Source organism: Marmota marmota, unplaced genomic scaffold (genome assembly GCF_001458135.2).
Source record: "Marmota marmota marmota unplaced genomic scaffold, marMar, whole genome shotgun sequence".
In the NCBI taxonomy this organism is placed as follows: domain Eukaryota; kingdom Metazoa; phylum Chordata; class Mammalia; order Rodentia; family Sciuridae; genus Marmota; species Marmota marmota.
The window spans coordinates 15,940,648-15,964,391 of NW_025999960.1; the positions used below are offsets into that span (position 1 = coordinate 15,940,648).

The 23,744-nt window shown below is 47.1% G+C and overlaps 2 protein-coding genes and 1 long non-coding RNA gene across 5 annotated transcripts; 2 read left to right on the forward strand and 1 right to left on the reverse strand.

The window, feature by feature from the left end:
- Positions 1 to 12,354, forward strand: Smarcd1 (SWI/SNF related, matrix associated, actin dependent regulator of chromatin, subfamily d, member 1). 3 transcript variants are annotated; one of them, XR_001504296.1, is made up of 14 exons: positions 1 to 97; positions 702 to 889; positions 1,168 to 1,210; positions 1,306 to 1,428; positions 1,915 to 2,037; positions 3,067 to 3,183; positions 4,429 to 4,530; positions 4,962 to 5,123; positions 5,371 to 5,468; positions 7,481 to 7,616; positions 9,295 to 9,417; positions 10,409 to 10,510; positions 10,635 to 11,259; positions 11,743 to 12,354. XR_001504296.1 is itself a non-coding variant. In XM_015493335.1 (13 exons), the coding sequence occupies exons 1-13, from the start codon at positions 38 to 40 to the stop codon at positions 10,686 to 10,688; spliced, it is 1,431 nt and encodes a 476-aa protein (XP_015348821.1). In that variant the 5' UTR covers positions 1 to 37; the 3' UTR covers positions 10,689 to 12,354. The 3 variants fall into 3 exon arrangements, 2 of the variants coding, with proteins under 2 accessions (XP_015348821.1, XP_015348822.1); XM_015493335.1 differs by having other exon boundaries at positions 10,635 to 12,354; XM_015493336.1 differs by lacking the exon at positions 1,915 to 2,037 and having other exon boundaries at positions 10,635 to 12,354.
- Positions 12,355 to 12,432: 78 nt separating this feature from the next.
- Positions 12,433 to 23,414, reverse strand: LOC125616666. Its single transcript, XR_007347401.1, has 3 exons — positions 23,279 to 23,414; positions 20,207 to 20,342; positions 12,433 to 13,188 (listed from the first exon to the last, which is right to left on the reverse strand). It is a non-coding gene; the product is annotated as an uncharacterized LOC125616666 (long non-coding RNA).
- On the forward strand, positions 15,050 to 22,924 carry Gpd1 (glycerol-3-phosphate dehydrogenase 1). Its single transcript, XM_015493337.2, has 8 exons — positions 15,050 to 15,354; positions 15,862 to 16,039; positions 16,833 to 16,973; positions 17,561 to 17,699; positions 18,076 to 18,188; positions 19,332 to 19,565; positions 19,779 to 19,885; positions 21,053 to 22,924. Exons 1-8 carry the CDS (start codon positions 15,254 to 15,256, stop codon positions 21,147 to 21,149), a joined length of 1,110 nt encoding a protein of 369 aa, XP_015348823.2. The 5' UTR covers positions 15,050 to 15,253; the 3' UTR covers positions 21,150 to 22,924.
- Positions 23,415 to 23,744: the final 330 nt, after the last annotated feature.

Genomic DNA, 23,744 nt, shown 5'->3' on the forward strand with positions numbered 1-23,744 from the left:
TCTGGGCCCGGGCGGAACTCCGGGACCTCCGGTGCGAATGGGCCCGGCGCCGGGTCAAGGGCTGTACCGCTCCCCGATGCCCGGAGCGGCCTATCCGGTGAGTGAGGCAGGAGGAGGGGCGCACGGGCCGGGGGCGGGGCCCTGGGAGTGACAAGGGTGGGGGAGAAGTAGGAGGGACTCCCTTGGGAGGGGTTCTGTGCCCCGGGTGGGGGTTAGAGAGAGGCATTTAGCATCCCCACCTGCTCCCAGAGGCATTGTTTCCTTGAGGAGTCGGTGTAGAACCAGGGTGGGTTAAGTGGCACTTGGCATGGTTATGGAGTGCAAAGGGGCTTGAGCAGTTCCAGTGCTCACAGGAAAACCCAAGGTTTAGCTGCAAATTGAGGTCAGCACCTAAGGAGATAGCAGAGAAAATATGGAATTAGAGGAGATGTGGGAAGAGTCAGATCCAATATAACCTGGGGATAATTTGAATATAATCATATGATATGTTAGCCTTTGGGTCCTGTTTTTCTATGAAATCACTACTAGAACAGAAGAAGCTCCAGATATCTATATTCCAAAGAGGCAGAGAACTCTTCTCTCATTGACCTGGAACCTCCCTATCTTGTTTCATTCAAAGAACTCAGATGTCCCCCACTTTTTTTTTATGGGGTTAGCTAGGGAAGCCATTACATCTTTGGGTTCTCTCTCTATTTTTATAGAGACCAGGTATGCTGCCAGGCAGCCGAATGACACCTCAGGGACCTTCCATGGGACCTCCTGGCTATGGGGGAAACCCTTCTGTCCGACCTGGCCTGGCCCAGTCAGGGATGGACCAGTCCCGCAAGAGACCTGCACCTCAGCAGATCCAGCAGGTCCAACAGCAGGCGGTCCAAAATCGAAACCACAAGTAAGATGACTTGGGGAGGGGGGAAGGGAATCTATGAGAGTAGAAGTGGTAAATCAAGAAGTGGTGGTGCCGAGTCAGCAGATGTTGTTATGGGGGCTCATCCTTGAGAATGCCTCATGGTTGTGGTGGTGATGGAGTTGATGGTGTCGGGGGAGAGGGTTTTCTTTGATTTGAGACTTTGCAGGCCCTTACTTTATTATAAATGGAAGTGCTGACAGCTTATCTTCATGTTCTGACTAGTTCTATTCCAACCTGATAACATTATTTATTCCAAACAGTGCAAAGAAAAAGAAGATGGCTGACAAAATTCTACCTCAAAGGGTGAGTCCAAGCTGTAGATTTTCCTGAAGATGTGGTGAGTCTGAGAATAGAGATGGTCAACTCTAGATCCCAATTATATCTTTTCTGTTTCTAAGATTCGTGAACTGGTACCAGAATCCCAGGCCTATATGGATCTTTTGGCTTTTGAAAGGAAACTGGACCAGACTATCATGAGGAAACGGCTAGATATCCAGGAGGCCTTGAAACGTCCCATCAAGGTAACACAGGACAGCATTAGGCAGAGAGCCAAAGGAGAGGACTTGGGAACCTTCACCAGGCTTAAGATGAGAAATCAAAGGCACAGCACAGCTCTCCTTGGCATTTAAATTGCATCTTTCCCTTCCGCCTACAAACCAAGAATTTCATTAGGAGCATTTAGGAACATAAGAACAGCCAAGGGGGAGGGGCTTTTGATGTCTCTTGCATTAGAAATATACCCTGTCCATGTTTTTGCTGTAATGGCTCTGCTACCTTGGGAACCTGGCAACTTGCATGACTCTCCACCTGGCATTATGGTGTATGCACTTGTACTTAGATCAGTGGCCTGTGCTCCTCTTCTAAATGGAATCTTCATCTACCGACTGGAGGGACTGGGTAGACAGTAAGCCAGTCTGTTAGGATTAATTTTGGGGTTTGGGGAGACCCTTGTCTTCAACATCAAACCACTGAAGCCCCACCATCAATCCTGTTTCTGCCTTCCTCAGCAAAAACGGAAGCTGCGAATTTTCATTTCTAACACTTTCAATCCGGCTAAGTCAGATGCCGAGGATGGGGAAGGGACGGTGGCTTCCTGGGAGCTTCGGGTAGAAGGACGGCTCCTGGAGGATGTGAGTTAAAGGTCCACTGTGGTCGGCATCCAGGGTGGGAGCTGCTGGGAATGAGCAGTGTTGTCCAATCAGCAGGAAGCCTAACTGGGAGCATCAGAGAGAGGGAGACTTTTCCCTGTACAGAAAGACAGTAGTCCTTTGTATCTGCTTCCACAGCATTGACCCTCACTGGTATCATATTGTCCTGGGATCTGATTTGTTGTGTACCTTTCTCCTGGTGCTGCTGGTCTTTGAATTTAACAATATCTTAAGATTAGTTTGTTTTTGTTTTTGTTTTTTTAAATCAAGTGAGTTTGTGCTTAGCATTTGAGGCCATGTTTCCTCTTGGAGTCCTTATGGTCCTTGATTCCCATTGTGGTATCTCCATCTTCATTGGAGATACCCCTGGTTTAAGTGTAATAGATTCCTCCAGCAGGCTCTTTGTGGCTTCACAGGGAACATCAGCTGACAGGTGATAGCCTCCAAACTTCCCACACCAGCAGCTCTTTGGGGAAACTCACCTTTTTCTCATTCCTTACACTCTCTGGCTCTCTATTTTTAGCTGCTTGCAGGCAAGCTAATTTGAATGCATTTTTGCAGGAGAACCAGGGTTCAGTGTTGTAGAGTCTTCTCTTCTATATAGGTCCAGTCCATCTGCTGATTGTGTTGTTCTGTCCAAATAAAGCTGTTTTTGTTCTGGCTGCTTATTCCCTGTGATTCATTTCCTCTCTACAGTCAGACTATTTTCTATTCAAACTTGCTTTGTTATGTGCAGAAGTTTGGCTTAACTTGCCTCATTTCCCAAAGGGAAATGAGGTGGGTAAGTCAATGATCCTGTCCATGTAATAGGCTGCTTCTTCAGGGTTCTGTTGCTACCAGGACTTGTTTAATACCCACAGATTCTTTGCCATCTCTTAAGAGATACTCAGAAGGCATTTTTTAGTTGTTGTTTTTTTTTTTCCCATTGCTGTTGTGGACTCTTTTTAAAAAATATTGTTGTGGGAAATTTATTCTAGCCTTTTCTAACATGACTGTTTCTTTTTCTTCTAGTCAGCCTTGTCCAAATATGATGCCACAAAACAAAAGAGGAAATTTTCTTCCTTTTTTAAGTCCTTAGTGATCGAATTGGACAAAGACTTGTATGGGCCAGACAACCATCTGGTAGAAGTGAGTAGTTCTGCTTTCTAGATTTTGACTCTTTATGACTGGAGTATGATGGACTTGGGAGCCAAACTTTAACCTCTAGTGTAAAGGGGAGGTATAAAATAAAGGGTTACCCCAGGTATATGGTTCTATCATTGCAGTTTGTAAACTGACCTCCAGGTGGCACTAGCTGTGTTTAGTTTGCAGTCTAACTTGTCCCACCTTTTTAATGTTATCCTGGCCACTGTCCCCACTTCAAGGGAAATTCTAATGGAGGCCTCGTTTACATGCCAGGCTATCTCTGCTCTGCATCTTGCTTATTAATACTGGTGAGTCATTAGTTACCACACACCATTCATATGTTTTCATGATAGCAGTTACTATAGTTAAATGGGTTGACTAATAGGATATTAGTACTTGCCTTGGTTACCTTTATAGTTATGGGACTTCCTTTTGGTTCCTGTTCCCTTAGATTCACATCCAAATCACCAGAAATCCTTTATTTTAATGCTCATTAGCTCAGTGTTTTGAAGACTCTGTTAGTAATAATATTCTTTGGGATACAATCAGAACCAGAATGACAGTCCAGCACTCCATGTGAACTTAACTTGCTCCTTTCTTTGCCAGTGTAGCTGCAGCCCCTTAACCTCAACCACTAAGAGACATGGAAAGGTCTTTACCATCTAATAAGGGAAGTAAGTCATAGAATCAATAGAAATTTGTAAATCTGTTTAATCTAATTTTATAGAAGTAGAGTATAGTGGCTAAAAATGTGGACTATAGAATCAGATACACTAGATCTCAAATTGCAGCTCCACCACTTTCTGGCTCTTTGACCTAAGCAAGTTATTTCATTCTCCTAAGCATTAGTTTTCTCATCTATAAAATAGGTATTAGTGCCTATCTCATATGGATGTTTGGGAATTAAGTGACAATCCAGGTAAATGTCTTAGAACACTTTGCGTATAATAAATATTCAGTAAATAGTAACTACATATTTCTGTTCTTTTTGTGGATAAAATTATCACTAGAAATTCATGCTAATTTAAGTGTGATCCCAAACACTTAGGATTAAAAGGTTGATCTCCTTACGTACAGACAATAATCACAAAGTCATATGCAGTTTTTAAGAGATGCATCATGTTATTGCTCTTCTTCAGTAGCCTCAGTAATCAGAGTTGAATGAATGTTCAGACATTACAGAAGCTCTTCCCTCCCACCCTAGCTCTTCCTCTGGGAGAGCACCCCCTGACATCTTCCTCTCTGTAGTGGCACAGGACCGCCACTACCCAGGAGACCGATGGCTTCCAGGTGAAGCGACCAGGAGATGTGAATGTACGGTGTACTGTCCTACTGATGCTGGATTATCAGGTATTCTGTGGAGGTGTGAGGGAGTCCAACTTTCATAGTCATGTTCCATTAGTGGTCTGACTTTAAGGGTTTAAGTCTGTTTGTGAATAATTTGTCACTTTAGTATGAAGATAGTTCTTAGTCATGAGTTCTTTTTTTTTTTTTTTTTTAATATTTTTTTAATTGTAGATGGACACAACAATGTCTGTATTTTATTTATTTATTTTTTTATGTGGTGCTGAGGACCGAACCCAGTGCCTCACGCGTGCAAGGCAAGCGCTCTGCCACTGAGCTACAGCTACAGCCCATGAGTTCTTCCTTGTATTTTCCTATCCTCAAGAAAACACTTTGTCAGTATTTTCTGACTAGATTGAATGTTCTTCTGTATTAAGAATCCTGAAGTATTTAGACCCAAATCATTAGTTTTATTGCCTTTATCTGATTCTGTGCAGCCTCCTCAGTTTAAATTAGACCCTCGTTTGGCTCGGCTCCTTGGCATTCACACCCAGACTCGTCCAGTGATCATTCAAGCACTATGGCAGTATATTAAGACACATAAGCTCCAAGATCCTCATGAGCGGGAGTTTGTCATCTGTGACAAGTACCTCCAGCAGGTAGGTAAAGAACTCATTCTTTTTTTAAGAAAAAAATTTATTTATTTATTAGTTGTAGTTGGACACAAATGTTTATTTATTTTTATGTGGTGCTGAGGATCAAACCCAGGGCCTCAAATGTGCTAGGCGAGTGGTCTACCACTGAGCCACAACCCCAGCCCCTAAAGAACCCATTCTTTTGTTAGAATCTACTCAAGCACTAATTATACTCAAAATGCAAATTTGTAGCTGCTTCTTTTTCCCACAGATCTTTGAGTCTCAGCGTATGAAGTTTTCAGAGATCCCTCAAAGGCTGCATGCCTTGCTTATGCCACCAGAACCCATTATCATTAATCACGTCATCAGGTAAGCCTATGCATGGGAGGCTGTGGTATGTGCTGCTGGCACAGCCAGTTGTCAGATTTTTCAAGGATTTTACAAGCAGGTTGTTAGACATAGCTGCTACTTAAGTTACATAAGATAAAAATTAAATTATCATACTAAAAGTGAGAGTGATATATTCTCAAAATTTACTGTTTCCTGGTTATTTTATTACATTTTTCTAGTATTTGTTTTCTTGAGATTACTTGTGTCTTGCTGGGTATGCTGGCACATGCCTGTAATTCCAGCGGCTTGGGTAGCTGAGACAGGAAGATTGCTAGTTCACATTCAGCCTCAGCAACTTAATGAGATCCTATGCAACTTGGGGAGACCCCGTCTCAAAATAAAAAATAAAAGGGGCTTTGGATGTGGCTCAGTGGTTAAGCACCCCTGGGTTCAATCCCTGGTACAAAAAAAAAAAAAAAAAGATTACTTGTGTCTATATGGTGGAAATGCTACTGTATAATGATTTTTGGTTGCACAACTCTTCCCCATTCCAGAATATCGGAGGCTGGAAATGAGCAAAAACTACCCATCAGTGTAGTATTGCTGCCCCCTTGGAGGATTAGTTGTTAGACTTTTATGAGCTGATCACTGATGTGAAGGATCAGCAGCCATGTCTACATGGTGGGACATTCCAATCTGAGACTAACTCCATTGCTTCTATTTGCTTTTTAGTTCAGAAGATAGAGAGCAAGGCATCTCTAGGCAGATAGAGAGTGAAGAAAGGTACTTTCTCCTCAAAGCAGCATGTCCCTGTAGTTAGATATTGTCCCTTTGCACTCCTTTCTTTGCTTTATATTAAGTCTGGTAAAAGCCTGCCATTCCTTATGCTCCGATCTATCATTCATTGAGTAGTAACTCCTACAGTCTATACATTGGGTCCATAAAAGGTATTGTCTGGATTCCTGAGCTTATGTTTAGGCCAATTTTTCTTTTCTTTTCCTCCCCCACCCCTTGGTGCTGGGGATCAAACCCAGGACTTCACACATTGTAGGCAAACACTGTACAAACTGAACCACATTCCTAGCCCTAGTTCGTGTGTGTGTGTGTGTGTGTGTGTGTGTGTGAGTGAGTGAGTGAGAGAGAGAGAGAGAGAGAGAGAGGGAGGGAGGGAGAGGGAGGTAGCAGTACTGGGAAAAACAAGTTAAGACTTGAGACAGGGTCTTACTAGGTTGCTTAGGGCCTTGATGAGTTGCTAAGGTTGGCCTTGAACTTGGGATCTTCCTGCCTTAGTCTTCTGCTGGGATTAAAGACATGTACCTTACCCAGTGTTTATTTTTGTTTTTCTTGATACTGGGGTACAGGAGATTGAATCCAGGTGTGTTTAACATCTGAGCTGTATCCTCAGCACCCTCCCACACACTTTTATTTTGAGATTGGGTCTTGTTAAGTTGGCTTTAAAGTTGTGATCCTCCTGCCTCAGCCTCCCTAATTGCTGGGATCACAGGCGTGTACCACCACACCCTAGCTTAATTTTAGTTTAAATAAATAAAATTTAGTTTAGTTTAGATAAATAAAATTCTATAGCAGTGGTTTCCTCTAGAGAGGAAGGAACTTACTTTTCACTGGATACATTTTGTACTATTTAAATTTTTATCATTGACTCTTAAAAAAAATTAACCTCATTGAGATAGAATTCGTATATAATAATCTATACACACTTAAAGTACAGTTTGAAGGGAGCTGGGGTTGTGGCTCAGTGGCAGAGAGTTTGCCTGGCATGTGTGAGGCACTGGGTTGATTCTCAGCACCACATATAAATAAAGGTCCATCAACAACTAAAAAAAAAAAACAGTTTGAAGACATTTGGTAGATGTATATACCACATGGCTACCACTTCAGTGAGGATACAGAATATTTCTGTTGCACCCAAAAGTTCTTGGGCCCTTTTGTAGAGAACCCCCTTTCCCTTCATCCCTGGGCCATCATTTTGACACTGTATTTAGTTATCGGGAGATAAGCCCTTTACCAGATCCCTTTGGTTTCCTTCCCAGTGTTGATCCAAATGATCAGAAAAAGACAGCTTGTTATGACATTGATGTGGAAGTGGATGATACCTTGAAGACTCAGATGAATTCTTTCCTGCTGTCCACTGCTAGTCAACAGGAGATTGCTACTCTAGACAACAAGGTAGGGTTTCTACCCTAGTTAATTTGGGTGTTTCCACTTCCCTATCACAGCTTCTAGACTGCTTTTTTTTCTTTTTCTTTTTTGACTGCCTTTTATTTCTTGTTTTTAAATCAAAATAAATGGATACCCAGTATTTGTCAGGTACTGTGCTTGGTGCTGCTTAGAGCCAGACTCACATGAGTTCTGCCTCAGGCTATACTTTTAAAGTGTTGAGCCTCAGTTTCTGATCTGTGAAATAAGAGACCATAATACCCATTTTTATAAAGGTACTCTGAGAATGAAATGAGACAGTGTTTAACATTGGCCAGGCATAGTGGTGTACAACTGTAAATCCAGCAACTCAGAGGCTGAGGTGGAAGAATTGCAAGTTCAAAGCCAGCCTCTGCAACTTCGCAAGACCCTGTCTCAAAATAAAAAGGACTGGTAGCATCAGTCATTAGTACCACAAAAAAAAAAAATTACAAGCTGGGTTAGGAGTATACCTCAATGGTATAGAGCACTTGCCTACCATGTGTGAGGGCTGAGTTCAATCCCAGAACCACACACACACAAAAAGAAGTGGTACACACTGGTAAATACTATTGTCCACCTATGCCAGAAACTTAGAATAGAATCATCATTGTTCCTCCTTCTCTGGTGTGTTAGATACATCACAGGTGCCAGGGGATGGGATATTTGGGAAAAGGAAGCTAGATGGGGAAGTTGGAGCCTTATCACAAGGTTGTTTTTTTGTTGTTGTTTGTTTGTTTTTTAAATACTTTATTTTATTTATTTATTTTTTTTGTGGTGCTGCGGATCAAACCCAGCACCTTGGACATGCTAGGCGAGCGCTCTACCGCTGATCCCCATTCCTAGGCCCTTTGTCACAAGGCTTTGAGGCAGATAACACTAGTTTATATTCCATCCTGTAGGTGAAGTAAGGGATTAGCCTAGTAAGAAGTTTTTACAACAGTGGATGCACTGTTGCTATTTGCATTTAGAATGATCACTGGCTGGAAGGTGGAGATTGCAAGGGGGAAGATGTGGAAGCAAGAAGCCCAGCTAGACACCTGTTATAATAATCCATGGAAGATAATGTCAGAGCCCTAAACTGAAGTTACAGACAGTGAAGATGGAAATAAGTAAATTGATTTTGAGAGGTGTCACAAGAATTAAGGGATTTGACCACTGTTTGGATGGAGGTGAGAGAGAAGGAGGAACAATGATGATTCTATTCTAAGTTTCTGGCATAGGTGGACAATAGTATTTACTACGATTGGGAAGAAGAGGAACAGGCATTAGGGAAAGGGTACTGGATTTAGTTTTGGGAATGTTGAGTTTGAAGTGCCTTGAGATGTCAAGAAAACATTTGAATTGTTTGTAGTTTAGAAAACGGACCCTGCACTGCAAAGCAGGAACTCATGACCCTGTCAGTGATGTGGATGAAGTATTCACCATGTAGTGCTGGGTACCTGAGGAGACTAAAAGGAAAACTTCCCCTTACTTGGAATACACAGAGACAAACAAGTGCAAAGAATGCTGGGGCCAGAAGCAGTGGGAGCTTCGCACAGCATCCTAGCTCTGGGCAGCAGCACCCTGTGCCTAGATTGAAAGTGACATACAGAGACTTCATGCACTGTCTGCCATCTAACTTTGTGTTTCTGTAGTGTGAAAATGGCATGTGCGTCCTTCATTTCAGATCCACGAAACAATAGAAACTATCAACCAGCTGAAGACCCAGCGGGAGTTCATGCTGAGCTTTGCCAGAGACCCTCAGGGTTTCATCAATGATTGGCTTCAGTCCCAGTGCCGGGACCTCAAGGTAAAGAACTTAGTAAAGGATCAGGGAGAATTGAGGAGCCAATTTTTCTTCAGTATATCCCATTTTCAGTTGAGTAGGGAAACCATTGAGTGTCAATTTAGTATTTATTCAGTGCTGTCATGGTGCTTCATATTGTCAGGGATGCAAAATGGAAGACCTGATTTCTGCAACATCCATTTTATTTGGAAAAACAAAGCTAATGTGATTAAAAAGAGTATGCCATATAGTACATTATCAGAACTCACCAGTAAAATAATTCAAAATAAGGCTAGAGTCACTGGGTAAGGCTTCATGGAAGATTTTGGACTTGAAGATATTTCTCAGAGAGGAGAACACTAAGGCAAGAAGATAGGCACGGACATAGAATGTGTGAAATCCACCTAAGTTTTCACCCAGCCTGCCACTGCTGTGACTGCAGTTAGGAAGGATGCAAGAGGAGCAAGGGGAAAGAGCACCAGGCAGGTTTCTAGACAAGGCAATGACTTGTGGATAACAGGAGGCTACTAGGTGTTATATTGGTTCACTGGGACTACAACAGCAAACTAACACAAACTGGGTGCTTAAACAACAGAAAACTCACAGTTGTGGAGGCTGAAAGTCTGAGATCAAGATTAAGAAGATTGGTTCCTTCTGAGGGCCGTAAGGAGAATGTGTTTCAGGCCTCTCTCCTAGTTTCTGGTGGCCTCAGGCATCCCTGGGGTTATAGCTGGTTTTCTCTGTGTGTCTTCACATCATCTTCCTTCTGTACCTGTTTTGTCTCTATGTCCAAATTTCCCCTTTGTAAGGATACCAGTCATATTGGATTAGGGCCAACCTAATGACCTCATCTTAACTTGATCATCTGCAGAGACCCTATTTCCAAATGAGGTCACATTCACAGGTACTGGGGGATTAGGATTTCAGCATCTTTTCGGGGGATACAGTTGGACCAGTAGGAGGTGTAAAGGCAGAAAGCAAGTCTCTTCTCTCCTTTCCCCTGCCTTTCTCTCAGACTATGACTGATGTGGTGGGTAACCCAGAGGAGGAGCGCCGAGCTGAGTTCTATTTCCAGCCTTGGGCCCAGGAGGCTGTGTGCCGATACTTTTACTCCAAGGTAGGTGCTTGAGATGCACTGGGAAATTGACAAAAAAACAAGGGGTATGTACCTCCGATGGGGTCAGTGATTTTAGGTACCAATTTCTGATCAACTGTCTCATTTTCCACTCTTTTCTCCTTAGGTGCAGCAGAGACGACAAGAATTAGAGCAAGCCCTGGGAATCCGGAATACATAGGGCTTCTCTGACAGCTCTAATTTGGCTGCTCCAGTTATTTGTGCTGTGCTGCCTGCCTCATAGCACCTGCCTTGGTCTTGCTTGGGGCCTTTCAGGGGATGCTGTTGGTTCAAGGACAACACCAGAATGAAGAGGGGCTCACATTTCTGTCTCACAAGACACCTCTTATCCTCTTTTCCCACCCCATCCCTTCCCACCCCTCAGCTTCCCTTTGCCCCATAGTTCCTATGTGCCTCTATCCTCCCCTGGTCTACATAGGACCTCTAGATAGTGGTAGAGAGAGAACCTGTAGTGGTAATCAGTGCTCTGAATGGACTGGACTAAGGCCAGATGGTCTTTAATGGGACCAGCTACACTGATCCTGCCCTTCAGAGACCCAGGAGTTGGGAGTTGTAGCCCCTCCTCCAAGACTCAGGCCTTGGGGCGCTCTATAAGCTAGTTTATTTTGGCCCTCCTAATAACAGAATCCAATTTCCTTCCTTCCCTCCACAGGTTTGGAGCAAACTCTCCCTTCACTTGTTGCCCTCTAGCACTAAAGGAACCCTGGCTCTTGGGCTCCACTGAGCCCCAGGTCAGTCCCCAGTCCTCTGCTGTCTCAGTGCTTCTTTGACTCCTTAGTAGGGGTCTTCTTACATCAGTATTGGAATTTGTTCTTGAACTATTGCTCCCTCCTGCACACTCCTTATAGCTGCCCTTTGTAGGATTCCTTCATATCTGCCCTAACCCATGGCATTTGGGTGGGGGAATCTTGCCTTTTCCTGTCAGAGCCCCAGGGATCTAACCTAGGGTACTGTCATTGCCAGCAGAGGCTGTTCCTTCCTGCTGTTGCTTGGAAGAGTGATTTATTCATTCACTCTCCCCTGCCCACTCCCTTAATGGAGAAACAGGCCTAAAATCAAACGGGTAAAGCCCTGGGCTATCCCTGTCTTCCTGTCCCTCATCTGCCCAGTTGACACTCATTGGTGACTTCTAGGGTACCAAGGAGTGAAAGCACCTAGGGCTGGAGAACAGCTCTGAGTTGGGTTTGTGACTCTTCCCTCTCCCTGCCTCACAGGATTGTGACTCCCCAGCCCTTGCCCTCAAAGCTTCAGACCCCTCAGGTAGCAGCAGGACCTTGTGATCTTGGCCCCTTGGAACTGAGATGGTTTTGCATCTTTCCAGGAGAGCCTCAGATTCTTCTTCCAGGTTGTATCACCCCCCGAGTTAGCATATCCCAGGCTCGCAGACTCAACACAGCAGGGTGGGAGACAGCTGGGCACAGAGGGGAATTCTGCCAGAATGGGCTCTGAACCCACAAAACTGACAAAGCCCCTGCTTCCCCACCCCTCCTCAGGCTCCTGCGAGCATATCCCCTTGCCCCTTGTCCCTGCCTGTTCTACACTGGGGACAGCAGAGTTTTCTCCCCATCTTCCCCTTCCTGCCATATTCCCATCCCTCCTTCAAAAGGTTCTCCCCACAGTGACACTGGACAACCCTGGGGCAGCTGAGCCCTGGCCTGGCTCCTGGCTGGAACCATGAGGAGGAAGTTCAGCACTCCTACACAGTGTCCCTATTGAAGATAACTGTTTTTATTAACTGAATTCTTATGTTTTTTTCATGGACCAAAATTTTTTTTGTACTGTCCCCTTATGGATGTCACCCAGTTTTAATAAAAGAATCTTCTGAAGGGTGAGTCCCCTGCCTCCTGTGGGAGAGCTTCTCCTAAGCTCTTTGTTCTTCACCACCATCAGCCCTGCTCACAATGTCATTGTATTTGACAGATATTTATTGAGCACCTGCTGTGTGCCAGCTATGATGCCAGGCACTGGGATTCTAAGGAAAATGAGGTTTTTCCCTGGTGGGCTTGGTCTCACCTGAGAGGCTGGTGACCTAGAGGCCAAGAAGGCAAGTTAAATGCTTGGGGTTGTTGGGCTTTACCACTGGATCTTTAGAGTCCTGCTTCAGCTCCCCTGTTTATTAGGTACTAATAGGTGAGTGGCACTGCCATTTTTTCTCTTGACCCTCTGGCTCCTCAGGCCACTTCCTGGCTGGAGTCTTTAGATGACTGTAGTGTGTTAGGCTTGACAGAAATTCCTTTAGAGGTTCCATTTCTTTCTGCAGCACCAAGGCCTGGGCAGCAGCAGACATTTTTATTTCCTGAGCTGTTCTCTTTCCACTGGAGCCCCAGAGTGAGCTATCAGTTCTTAAGATTGGCATGGAAGTACATTAACTACAAGTGTAACAAGCCAGGGTACACCTGTGATCTCAGCTACTTTAGCTGCTGAGGCAGGGGATTGTAAGTTTAAGGACAGCCTGGGCAATTTAGTGATACCCTGTCTCAAAAAGGGCTTAGGATGTAGCTCAGCAGTAAAGCCTCTCCCTGCTCCCCCAGTCCAATCCCCAGTACCATACACAGTATAGATAGGCAGCTTGCAAACTGTAGGAGTCCTCATTAGCAAGACCATAAAATTTTGCAGTTCTTCTTGCTCCCCACTTGGTGGCTCGCTGCTTTCCTCTGCCACTGTTAAAGAAGAGGGAGTAGAACATTGGATGAGTGTAACTGCATCTAAAGTTGCAGTTTAAAAAAAAAAAAATCCTTTGCCTCTATGGATAGGAATACTCCAGCATCGCTTGTGTTCAGTGAGACCCACCAAAGATAACGACTGTTCCTAATCTAGAACTTGACGTTTCTCAGACTTGATAGGGAAAGTAGAGGAGTTGTGGGGGTGATAACAGAGTGGAGAAAATTGATGTCAAGGACATTGAAATGGCATCTGTTTTTACCCAGGCTAATTACATGTGTAATGAATGGCTGATGAATCATTAATATCAAGCAAATAATCCACAGTTGGTGCTCAGGAAAAGAGCTCTAGTGATACAGATAGCTTCCTGTGACAAGCCATTTCTGAATCTTGGCACCCTCTTTATTCCTATGTAAATGAACAAATTCTTTGTCTCCACACTACCTAAAATGACAATAGGGGCAAAATGAGAAATGAAGCATTTAGGCAAAAACAAGGGGATTATTTTTATGCATAAATGTCCATTCTTTTGGAGTTCCTAATGTGTGCCAGGGACAGAAACATCTTTTTCATCACCCATAATCAGTGCTCCCAGCTGGCAGCCTGGCACTGGTACCTTCTTCTCAGTGCCAATGCAATGAACGAGTGGTCTGTGGGAGGCTAGCCCTGTATTAGGCCTAACTTTGTTCTAAGGAAGACAGCCCCTACTGATTTCTTGTATGTTCCCCTTATAGGGACTCCCTGTTCATAAGTGAATATAGCAGGCTCTTACTGGGCTATCCCTGGACAACCCACAGTTTTGACCTCCTGCCCACTTACCCTTACCCACTAGTTTCACCCAGACTCCCCTCTAGCCCACAGCTTATTACTGTCACTAGCCAGTGGCAGCCTAGAGGGTTGGCAACTCCCACTGAGCATTCTGCCAAGCCAGGAGGTCAGCACGTGAGCACACAGTGTCGTCTGCCCTCTAGGCCAAGGTGCAGAGATTGGAGGGTTAGGAGCCTCTTGCTCCACTCTCTAGACAAGCCTGGAAACTGGAGCTCCTCCTTCTCTTGGTCAAACAGATGGCTGTGGGTAATGTAGAACCTGAACTGCTGAAGGTATTCCTGCCATTCTCTGTCCCCCAGTGATACCTGCCTGCTTTCTTTCATGGCATCTGAGACCAAAAAACTCCAGCTATTCCTGAGTTTTGGAAACTGCTGCTCCCTCTCCATTTCTGGTCTCTGCAAACTATGTGTTAACCTGCAGAAGCCCCTAATGTGGTACTTGAAAACCCAAGAGAAGAAATTGTAGCAATCTCAAAGCCTTGATCTCAAGAGCAGTGTACACTTTGGCTGCCTTGTCTCTCCTTGTCTTTACATATGTCTTCAAGAATTCTGGGCCACATGGCATTAGAGTTCTCTGACTTTGGCCCTTCCTGCCTTCCCTGCCTAGGAGACACTCAGGTGGAGATTGTCTGAGAGGCCCATCTATGAGTCCCTGAAATTACCAAGATGACCGTGCCCTTGGAGGCTCTTATCACTCTTGGGCTGGGTTGCCCTCAGAGAAAGCAGGCCCTTACTTATATGTGGTCTCATCCTTAGAAGTAGACCCACATTCACCAACCCCTCACTCATATCCCTGCAATGGAGCTACTGTGGGGTTGCTTGAGGATAAAACTAGAGCAACTCTGGTCCTAGGAGGGTATGTGCCAGGAGTGGGGGTTAGAGAATTCCTACCTTTGAAAAGAAAGCATTCTCAAATCTGCTACTAGGGCTAAATACAATTTATTTCAGTGCTGGGAAAAGAAGGGAGTGAGGGGGGACAATCACTTTGTCCTTATCTGGGCAATTTCTTGACAGACCTCAAAATGAGACCATTGCAAAGGGGGTGGAAAAGTGGGCTGGGGCCAAAGAAATTCGCTAGCAATGTCATCTGCAAAGCCAAGAGGAAAAACCAGCCTGGCCTCTGCCCCATTCCCATTCCCCCCACCTGTCTCTACCCTTTCCCTGGTTCTGCCAGACTCTCTATCTCCCTGGGCGCCAGCTTCTCAGCCACCCCTGGAGGCGGGGCTTGGCTGCACCCATGCGTGGTAGCGGAGTTAAATGCTCTGAGCCGGCACTGCTTGGGCAGAGAAGTGACACCATGGCCAGCAAGAAAGTCTGCATTGTAGGCTCTGGCAACTGGTAAGTGGCTGTCAAGGACCATGGGGGAAGGGTGGCTTCCCCCAAGAAGAAAGGGGTTAAGGAAGGAAGCTGGGTGGGCAGGAGGCAAAGTGGTTGGAAAATATATCTGGTTCCTGTTTGTCCCCTGCTGCTGTCCTCATTGCCTACAGGCACAGGACAGATGACCCACCTCCCAGGCTGTGCCTGCCTGGGCAGTTGCACCTGTTCATCAATGGAAGTGAACAGAATGCTCCCTTCTCTGCCTGAAGAGCTGCTTGGGTTTGGGGAGTGGAACCAGAAGGCTGCTCCTCTTCTCCAGCAGCAAAGTGTGAGACAGACTTGAGTCTCCTCTATTGCCAGGTCACAAGAGACTCACTTGTCATAGGAGTGGGGTGGGGGGTGATGAAAAAAATAATCTGGAGGGCTGCTATAAGGCCCTGTAGTGGGTGGGTGCTACCCCATCCCCTGCCGCTGTTTCCTCCCTCACACCCCACTCCTCACTTTCCTGTACTTTCCCTAAACCCCCAGGGGCTCAGCCATTGCCAAGATTGTGGGTGCAAATGCTGCCCAGCTAGCACACTTTGACGCCCGGGTGACCATGTGGGTGTTTGAGGAAGATGTTGGGGGCAGAAAGCTGACAGAGATCATCAACACTCAGCACGAGAATGTCAAATACCTGCCAGGGCACAAGCTGCCCCCAAACGTGGTAAGCCTCAACCTCCTGCAAGGAAGGGAGGAAGTCCAGATGGTCAGTGCCCAGATTTTATCTACAGGAGCCTCCTGCTGAAAGGGAACACTTCAGGTACAAGTTGGACTTGAAAAGTGTCTCAGAAGGGCTTCTGTGGGCACAGGGCACTCCCATGTAGACTCCAAACTGCTCCCTGGGCACTTTCTGGGATTGAGGAGAATTTGCACAGTTCCTCTTTCTTACAGGATTCCAGGGGGAAGAGTCAGGGAAGAGGTGCCTAAGTTGGTTTCCATGACAACCAAAGACTGGTTCTCAGACTCCTAGATTTAGGGTCCCAGCAGTGCCTGCCTCAGGCTCTAATCCTGTTACTCATTCACTGGATTATTAGCAGATTTGGAAGCTGCTCCTTGGACTTTTGGTCTTTGGTCAAATTGATATAGCTCTCTTCCCCACCTGGAAATGGGGGAGCAAGAGAGGAAAAGGGCTCTCTCTTCCCAGTTGGGGCTCCAGGATGATGAAATCTTACTTGGCTTCTCCTCCTGCCAAGCCCAGGCTGCCTTTGGCCTCCCTCACAGTCCCATAGCCAAGGGCCAGGAGCGTGCTAGGGGGAGAGTTCCAGAAATCCAGGTCAGCTGAAGCAGAGGGGCAGTGAAGGTTGGATTCTCCTAAGTTCAATTCTCCCAGATTCAGTCCCAAACTACTCTTTCTTTTCCCTCTTCTCAGTCTTACTCTGGCTTCTAGACTGCTGAATAGAGTTCCCTGGGGGCTAGCAGTGGTCTGCCAAACCCACAAGCACCTGGTCACCCCACAGGTGGCTGTACCAGATGTGGTCCAGGCTGCAGCAGATGCTGACATCCTCATCTTTGTGGTGCCCCACCAGTTCATCGGCAAGATCTGCGACCAGCTCAAGGGCCACCTGAAGGCCAACGCCATTGGCATGTCTCTTATTAAGGTGCCAGGGACACCTTCATGTGGATGGGGGCGTGCAGCTAACTATTGTGGGGTTCAGGGTGGGTGAAGCAAGTAGAAAAGAAAATGGTAGAAGTAAGCCAAAAGTTCCCAGAGAGAAGAGAGGAGTTGGCTTTGGAGAGGATTAAGAAAGTAGTGAGTTACAGCTGAAGGAAAGCTGGGAAGTAGATAAGGACTCATTTGGAGGCAGAAGCCTTAGGGATAAATGGATGCTTCAAGGATATGAGAAGTGGGGAGGATTGAGGAGTAAGCAAGGGAGCTGGTTTGGAGCAGTGACTGGGCTAGCAGTTGGTTCGGGACAGTAAAGGAGGGAGGTATTTAGGGATTTAGAGGAGAAACATTGCCTTGGAGAGGTAGGTTATTGAAGGTGCATGGAAGGGCTTTTCTGATGGATTGGTTTTTCACCACTGTCTACCCTCCTCACAGCAAACTGTATTGGGATTGGAATGGGGCAGGACTGGTGGGGAGGTACACTGATAAACAGTGTATTTGTAAGGGGTAGGATTTCTGGGTGGGAAGCCCTCAAATGGTTATCAAGGGCAGCTAGCCTGAGCTTCATCCTGTGCCCAGGGGGTAGACGAGGGCCCCAATGGGCTGAAGCTCATCTCTGAAGTGATTGGGGAACGCCTTGGCATCCCCATGAGCGTGCTGATGGGGGCCAACATTGCCAGCGAGGTGGCTGATGAGAAGTTCTGTGAGACCACCATTGGTGAGAGCCTTCCCCAACCCATGCATCACAAAGCTCTAGTGCTTCCTCTCCCCAAATTCCCCACCAGCCCCTTAGCCATCTCTTTCTACCAGGCAGGAAAAAGAAGATACATAAGAGGTGAGGGAGGGTTGGGACACCCCCAGGGAAGGGGTTGCAGATCCTGCCTTGGACAGGTGTGGGAAGAATAGTCAACAGTCCCCACTCTCTGGGTGTGGTGGCACATGCCAACAGTCCCAGCTACTTGGGAGGCTGTGGCAAGAGGATCACTTGAGCCCAAGAGTCTGAGGGCAGCCTGAGCAACATAGTGACACCTTGTTTCAAAAAACAAAACCAAAAATGAGCCCCCTCTGAAAGTCTTGCTCTCTTCTCATTTTAGGCTGCAAGGACCCAGTCCAGGGACAGCTTCTGAAAGAGCTCATGCAGACACCCAATTTCCGTATCACAGTGGTACAAGAGGTTGACACAGTAGAGATCTGTGGGGCCTTAAAGGTGAGAGGGACACAGAAGTAGCTACTGAGATGGGGAGAAGGTTCCAAAGGAAGGCCCAGCTTAGCTCTAAAAGACTGCCAGTATTCTAGATCTCACTCATAGGCAGCTGTTCCCTTTCCCCACCAAATCTCACATACATAGGAGGAACTGCAGAAGTAAAACCAGGGGCACTCAGGCCTGCTGATTTTCACCATCAGGCTATGGAGCCTTCTTCCTTTCCCCGGAGAGCCCCTTGTGGGACAGGCTGCAGGGGGTGGTCCAAGGGGAAGAAGAGATGCCCAAGCCAATGGGAGACAAGAGATCCTAACTAAACAAGGAGCTGCACGCCTGTAATACCAGCGACTTGGGAGACTGAGGCAGGAGGATCACAAATCCAAGAGCAGCCTCAGCAATATAGTAAGATCCTACCTCAAAATAATATTAAAAATTTTAAAAAAAAGGGGATGGGGATGTAGCTCAGTGGTAGAATACTTGTCTAGCACATGTGAGACCCTGAGTTCAATCCCTAGTACCAAAAAAAAAAAAGCAATAACTATGGATCCACAACTATGTATATGACTATGGAACAGAAAAGAATGGTCATGGATGAAAGGGTCCCCTGGAGAAAAAATGGCTTTCAGAAAATGTCTTCAGGGATGTAACATGGGGTGGGGCCAAGAGGTACAGCAAGTGGACCAGGTGGGGTGGCTCATGCCTGTAATTCCAGCAACTCTGGAGGCTGAGGCAGGAGGATTATAAATTTGAGGTCAGTCTCAGCAACTTAGCCAGAACCTGTCTCAAAAAAAAAAAATTAGTAGGCCGGGCGCAGTGGCGCACACCTGTAATCCTAGCAGCTCAGGAGGCTGAGACAGGAAGATCAAAGTTCAAAGCCAGCAACGGCCAGGCACTAAGTAACTCAGTGAGACCCTGTCTGAAATGCAGCTCACTAGTTCAGCACCTCTGAGTTCAATCACTGGTACTGGAAAAAAAGGTGCAGCAAGTAGGAAAACCAGAACTTGGACATGGTTCAGGAACCCTTATGCTTCCTTCATTTACTTGGTGGGTGTGTTATAGCTAATGTGGGGAGCATGAGGCAGGTGCTGAGGGCTCCAGATGGGCCACTGGAAGGTGTCCTTCCTCACTCATGCCTTCTACTCCCCAAAGAATATAGTGGCTGTTGGGGCTGGCTTCTGTGATGGGCTAGGCTTTGGAGACAACACCAAGGCAGCAGTGATCCGGCTGGGGCTCATGGAGATGATTGCCTTTGCTAAGCTCTTCTGCCAAGGCCCAGTGTCCTCTGCCACCTTCTTGGAGAGCTGTGGCGTTGCTGACCTCATCACTACCTGCTACGGAGGGCGGAACCGCAAGGTGGCTGAGGCCTTTGCTCGCACTGGAAAGGTGGGCCCTGGGAACAGGGGGAATAGAGGGCGGTCCCTGCTGGCATCAAGGTAGAAGCACTTAGCTGGCAGCTCCTGAGCACAAACATTAATATTGTTGTAGACATTCCTACCCGTTTTTCCCCCATATAACCCCACAGCCCATTTGAGCCCAACTTTCCATATAGATGACCTGCTCTCCCACCTCCATACATGTGGCCTGTTTTCTTTACAGTCCATTGAACAGCTTGAGAAAGAGATGCTGAATGGGCAGAAGCTGCAGGGGCCCCAGACAGCCCGAGAGCTACACAGCATCCTCCAGCATAAGGGCCTGGTTGACAAGTAAGTGTATTATATAGCCTTCCTGGCTGAGGGAGCCACAAGCCAAGAGCTGTCCCTGTTCTTGAACCACCTTCTTGAACTTTGCACTGTCTGTGAAGTGGGTAGTGAAGGAACTGTAACCTTCTGTTTCAAGGTTAAAATCTGGACTACCTATTCTCCCCAGCCAGTTCACGGCCTTGGAGTTCATTCTGGTCTAGTGCTCTTTTATACTTCATTAATTGGACCTCTCTGAATAGCCTCCCTTTTTTATCCTTTCTTCCTTGTCCTCTGCTCTAAGGGTTAAAGCTCTGGGGCAGGAATAAGCTCATTTGATTGTCTCACCTCTTTGTCCAACTCCCCATCAGCCCTCTGTCCTCTGCATCCCATCCTTGGTATTGATTGAGAATGGGTTCTGCTTCAAGATTCTCCTTTCCAGGGAGCACAGACAGTGGGCTGAACAGAACAGAGTTCAGTTGGCCTGGGAAATAATCATAGAAAAAGAGAAAATGAAATAGGATCAGAACAGGTTCATGGCTTTGGGTAAAGGTGATGGGAGGGGAGGGCAAGAAGGAAAATGGCATTTATTGACACCTTCACATAATGCATAATCAAATCTTCATGTATATAATCATATCTTTAACTACTTTGGCTGGGCACTATGGTGCATGCCTTTAATCCCAGCAGCCAGGGAGACTGAGGCAGGAGGACTGTAAGTTCAAGGCTAGCTTCAACAACTTATTGAGACCCTCAGCAATTTAGCAAGATCCTGTCTCAAAATAAAAAATAAAAAGGACTGGAGATGTAGTTCAGTGGTAAAAACAGCCCTGAGTTCAAGCCCCAGTGTCAAAGAGGGGGAAAACTCTCATATTTTTACTACTTTGTCATATTATCCCCATTTTACAGTTGAGGACACTGAAGCTCAGAGAGGCGGGGGATGGGGGGAAATCACTTAAAGCCAAGGAAGCATGTAGACAAGTTCAATATGAAACACAGCAGGGCAGGTAGTAACCTGACCCTATAACCCAGGGCTGGGGAGTTCAGATACTCAGCAGGTAGAAATCGAGAGCCAGAGTCAGCCTGAGCTCTGAGGCGGGAGGGTAGAGGAGTGGAGGTTAGGCAGTGAATGTTGAGTGGGGGAGGAAGGGTGAAGAGTGGGAGACTAAGCCTTGCCTTTCCCTGCAACTCTAGGTTCCCCCTGTTCATGGCTGTCTACAAGGTATGCTATGAGGGCCAGCCAGTGGGTGAATTTATCCGCTGCCTGCAGAATCATCCAGAACACATGTGAGTGGGGTGAAGACCCAGGACAGGCAGCTCCTTTTTCCCATTTGACACAAGTAGAAGTTGGGGCACCTGGTCACCAGGATCTCCAGGACTCCTCACCAAGCAGTTTTCTCAGCTTTTCATTGGAAGACAAAAGGCAGTGGGTCAGCTACACACCTGAAGATCCTAACTGCCTGAAGCCTGGAGCCTCTTGCCAGAAATGGAGCTGCCCTGTCCTTCTGCAGATGTGGAGCTTTCTCCTTGTCTTCTGGGAGGCACAGAATCAAGCCTCGGTGCTGCCTGCTCTAGGAATGTGTACGGGGGAGGGTGGGAGGAGAGTGCGCCAGGGCAAGGGCTGCCAGTTGTTGCCTCACACAGACCAGGAACCTGTCCCCAAGCTGAATTAAGTGGCTAAAGAAGTACCTTAGCATAGGAGGGATGAGGCAAGGGCTGCCAGGGAGGGGTCTGGGTGTTTGAACTGATATAGGTGCCATAGATCCTTTGGCTGACCTCTGCCGGGCACCACACAGCATCAACGGATCTCAGTGTTTGTTAACAAAATACAAAGATCTCAAGTAACCCTTTCTAGCTTCTCCTAGCAACAACTGCATCCTCAGAAACCTCTGGTCATCCCTCTTCCCCCTCCCTTAGGCTGCCCTGGCACAAGAATTGCTTCATGCTGGCATCTCTGGCCCTGGGACTTGCTACTATCCCCAGGGACTTCCTGGGTCCTAGATCTTTGCCAGCTCCTCCCCACCCTGTGTGACCTTTCCAAGCTTTCCCTCACTGGCCCTAACTGCCAGAACCCTCTTTGGGGAGCAGGAACTTAAATCTGCTGACAGAGCTACACCTTTTCATAGCCAGCTCAGATCACTGGGCTCTGGCTTTTTGTGACCTTTGTATTTGCCCAGCCTCCCTGTCAAGAGCTCTAGCTGGGGGAGGTGTCCTCTGGGTCCCTCCTGCTGTTTATCTCTCCAGACAGCATCCCTGCCTCTACCCTCCCCTCCTCCTCCTCCTCCTCCTCAATCCTGTAGTTCTTTCTCAGCTGCCCCAGAGCAGCCAGGACAGCTAGCCAGCACCTGGCATCTAGAAGCCTGGGGTCAGAGTGGCCCAAAGGCTAAACAAGGTTCCCATGCTGGTGGGTCCTTGATATTCCAAGGCCAGCTCTCCTTCCTCCAGTGAAAGCCTCCTCATGAGGCACTGACCATATCAGCACTTCAGTTGGGAAATTCAAGGAGGAAGAAGAAAATAAAAACCACCCTGTGGCCTGGGGTGAGGGAAGAACAGGAGGGGGAGGGAGAGGAGTATGCTTTGCACTGGCCTTGTTCCAGGACTGGGTGGCTGCAGGGGAATGTCACAGGTCAGCAGCAGTTCCCCTAGCTATAAATAGTCCCTGAGGGCTGAGAGGCTCCTGTGTCCAACAGTGGTCTCCGCTTCCTGTGTGGCAGCACCTGGCACACTGTGACTCTGGCCAGCTTCATGTTAATCCTCCCTTACTTCCCAACAAACTAGGGAGTCAGGCTCCTCTTGGCTCCTAAAATTTGAGAATTCAGTCTTATCAAGTGTAGGGCACAGCTGCCTGTATCAGGCCAGGAAAGTGCAGGCAGTCATCCCAGGTCTGGCTGGGCCCACGTCTGGGTACTGTGTGAATCCAGAGCTGCCCTTGAGGAGGTTAAAGTGGAGCAAAGACAGCTTCCAATACCTTTGCCTACTTCTCTTCAGTCCATTGTCAATTGTGAATCTGAGGTTTTCTATCAGGCCACTTGACCACCCAATAAAGCATTGTTTTTTTTCCAGAAACAGTACGAGTTGGGGAAGGGGCTTCAGTGCATGTAGTAATGCGTTCCCTGTCCTGTATCACCACGTATGTGTTTTCACTCTTACCACGGGACAAATGAAAAAGGAAATCCCTCCTCGATAATCAGTTATTCCAGGGCCCCAGCAATGGGGCCTACTCAGTCCTCTCCTCTGTCCTCACCGGCAAAACCCCTCACACCCATCTCTCCTTAAGCAGTCATCCAGTCTTCCCAGAGCTTCTTAGGGGCTTTAGCATGCCACCTACAAATGGGATCACGCAAGGGGCAGAAATATTATAGAGTCACCCCTCGTGTTCACTTCGTGGTCATGGCCTTGCGGCGCGGGTCACGTCCCTACCTGAGCTTGGTCCGCAGCCCGACCGCCCGGGAGAGGGACGCTCCAGGCTCTAGGGGGCGCGCGGTCCACCTGCCGGGCGGGGCTGGCTCTGAGCGAATCCACCTAGCTACCAGAGACGTCACCGCACCAAAGGCTGGGATTGGTTGTCTGGGCATTCTAAATTCCGGTTCCCGAGTTTAAGCCACCAAAGACAGTCTCTCAATGGAGCATTATCCACAACTCCCATAATTCATAACGAGAGGAAAGCTCGTCTGAGGATGCGTAGCAAGAGCGACTTGACCCGGAAGCCGAATTTCAAAACCGGCCACCAGCGTGAGGCGTGGCAGAAGAGGGTTCCCGCCTCAGTGGGAGGGGTTGTGCGGGTCCGGCGCGGGTCCGCTCGCCGGCTTCGGTAACTAACCCTAGAGGCCAAGCCGGGCGAGTGGGCGGGGAGAAGGGCCGCTTTCCTCACCAATAGCTGAGGCGT

Coding starts and splice junctions, on each gene's coding strand:
- Smarcd1 (XM_015493335.1), top strand. CDS start 38: ATGGGCCCGGCGCCGGGTCAAGGGCTGTACCGCTCCCCGATGCCCGGA. Junction 890..1,167: donor GTCCAAAATCGAAACCACAA/GTAAGATGACTT, acceptor TATTCCAAACAG/TGCAAAGAAAAAGAAGATGG. Junction 3,184..4,428: donor CAGACAACCATCTGGTAGAA/GTGAGTAGTTCT, acceptor TCCTCTCTGTAG/TGGCACAGGACCGCCACTAC.
- Gpd1 (XM_015493337.2), top strand. CDS start 15,254: ATGCGTGGTAGCGGAGTTAAATGCTCTGAGCCGGCACTGCTTGGGCAG. Junction 16,040..16,832: donor ACAAGCTGCCCCCAAACGTG/GTAAGCCTCAAC, acceptor GTCACCCCACAG/GTGGCTGTACCAGATGTGGT. Junction 16,974..17,560: donor TTGGCATGTCTCTTATTAAG/GTGCCAGGGACA, acceptor TCCTGTGCCCAG/GGGGTAGACGAGGGCCCCAA.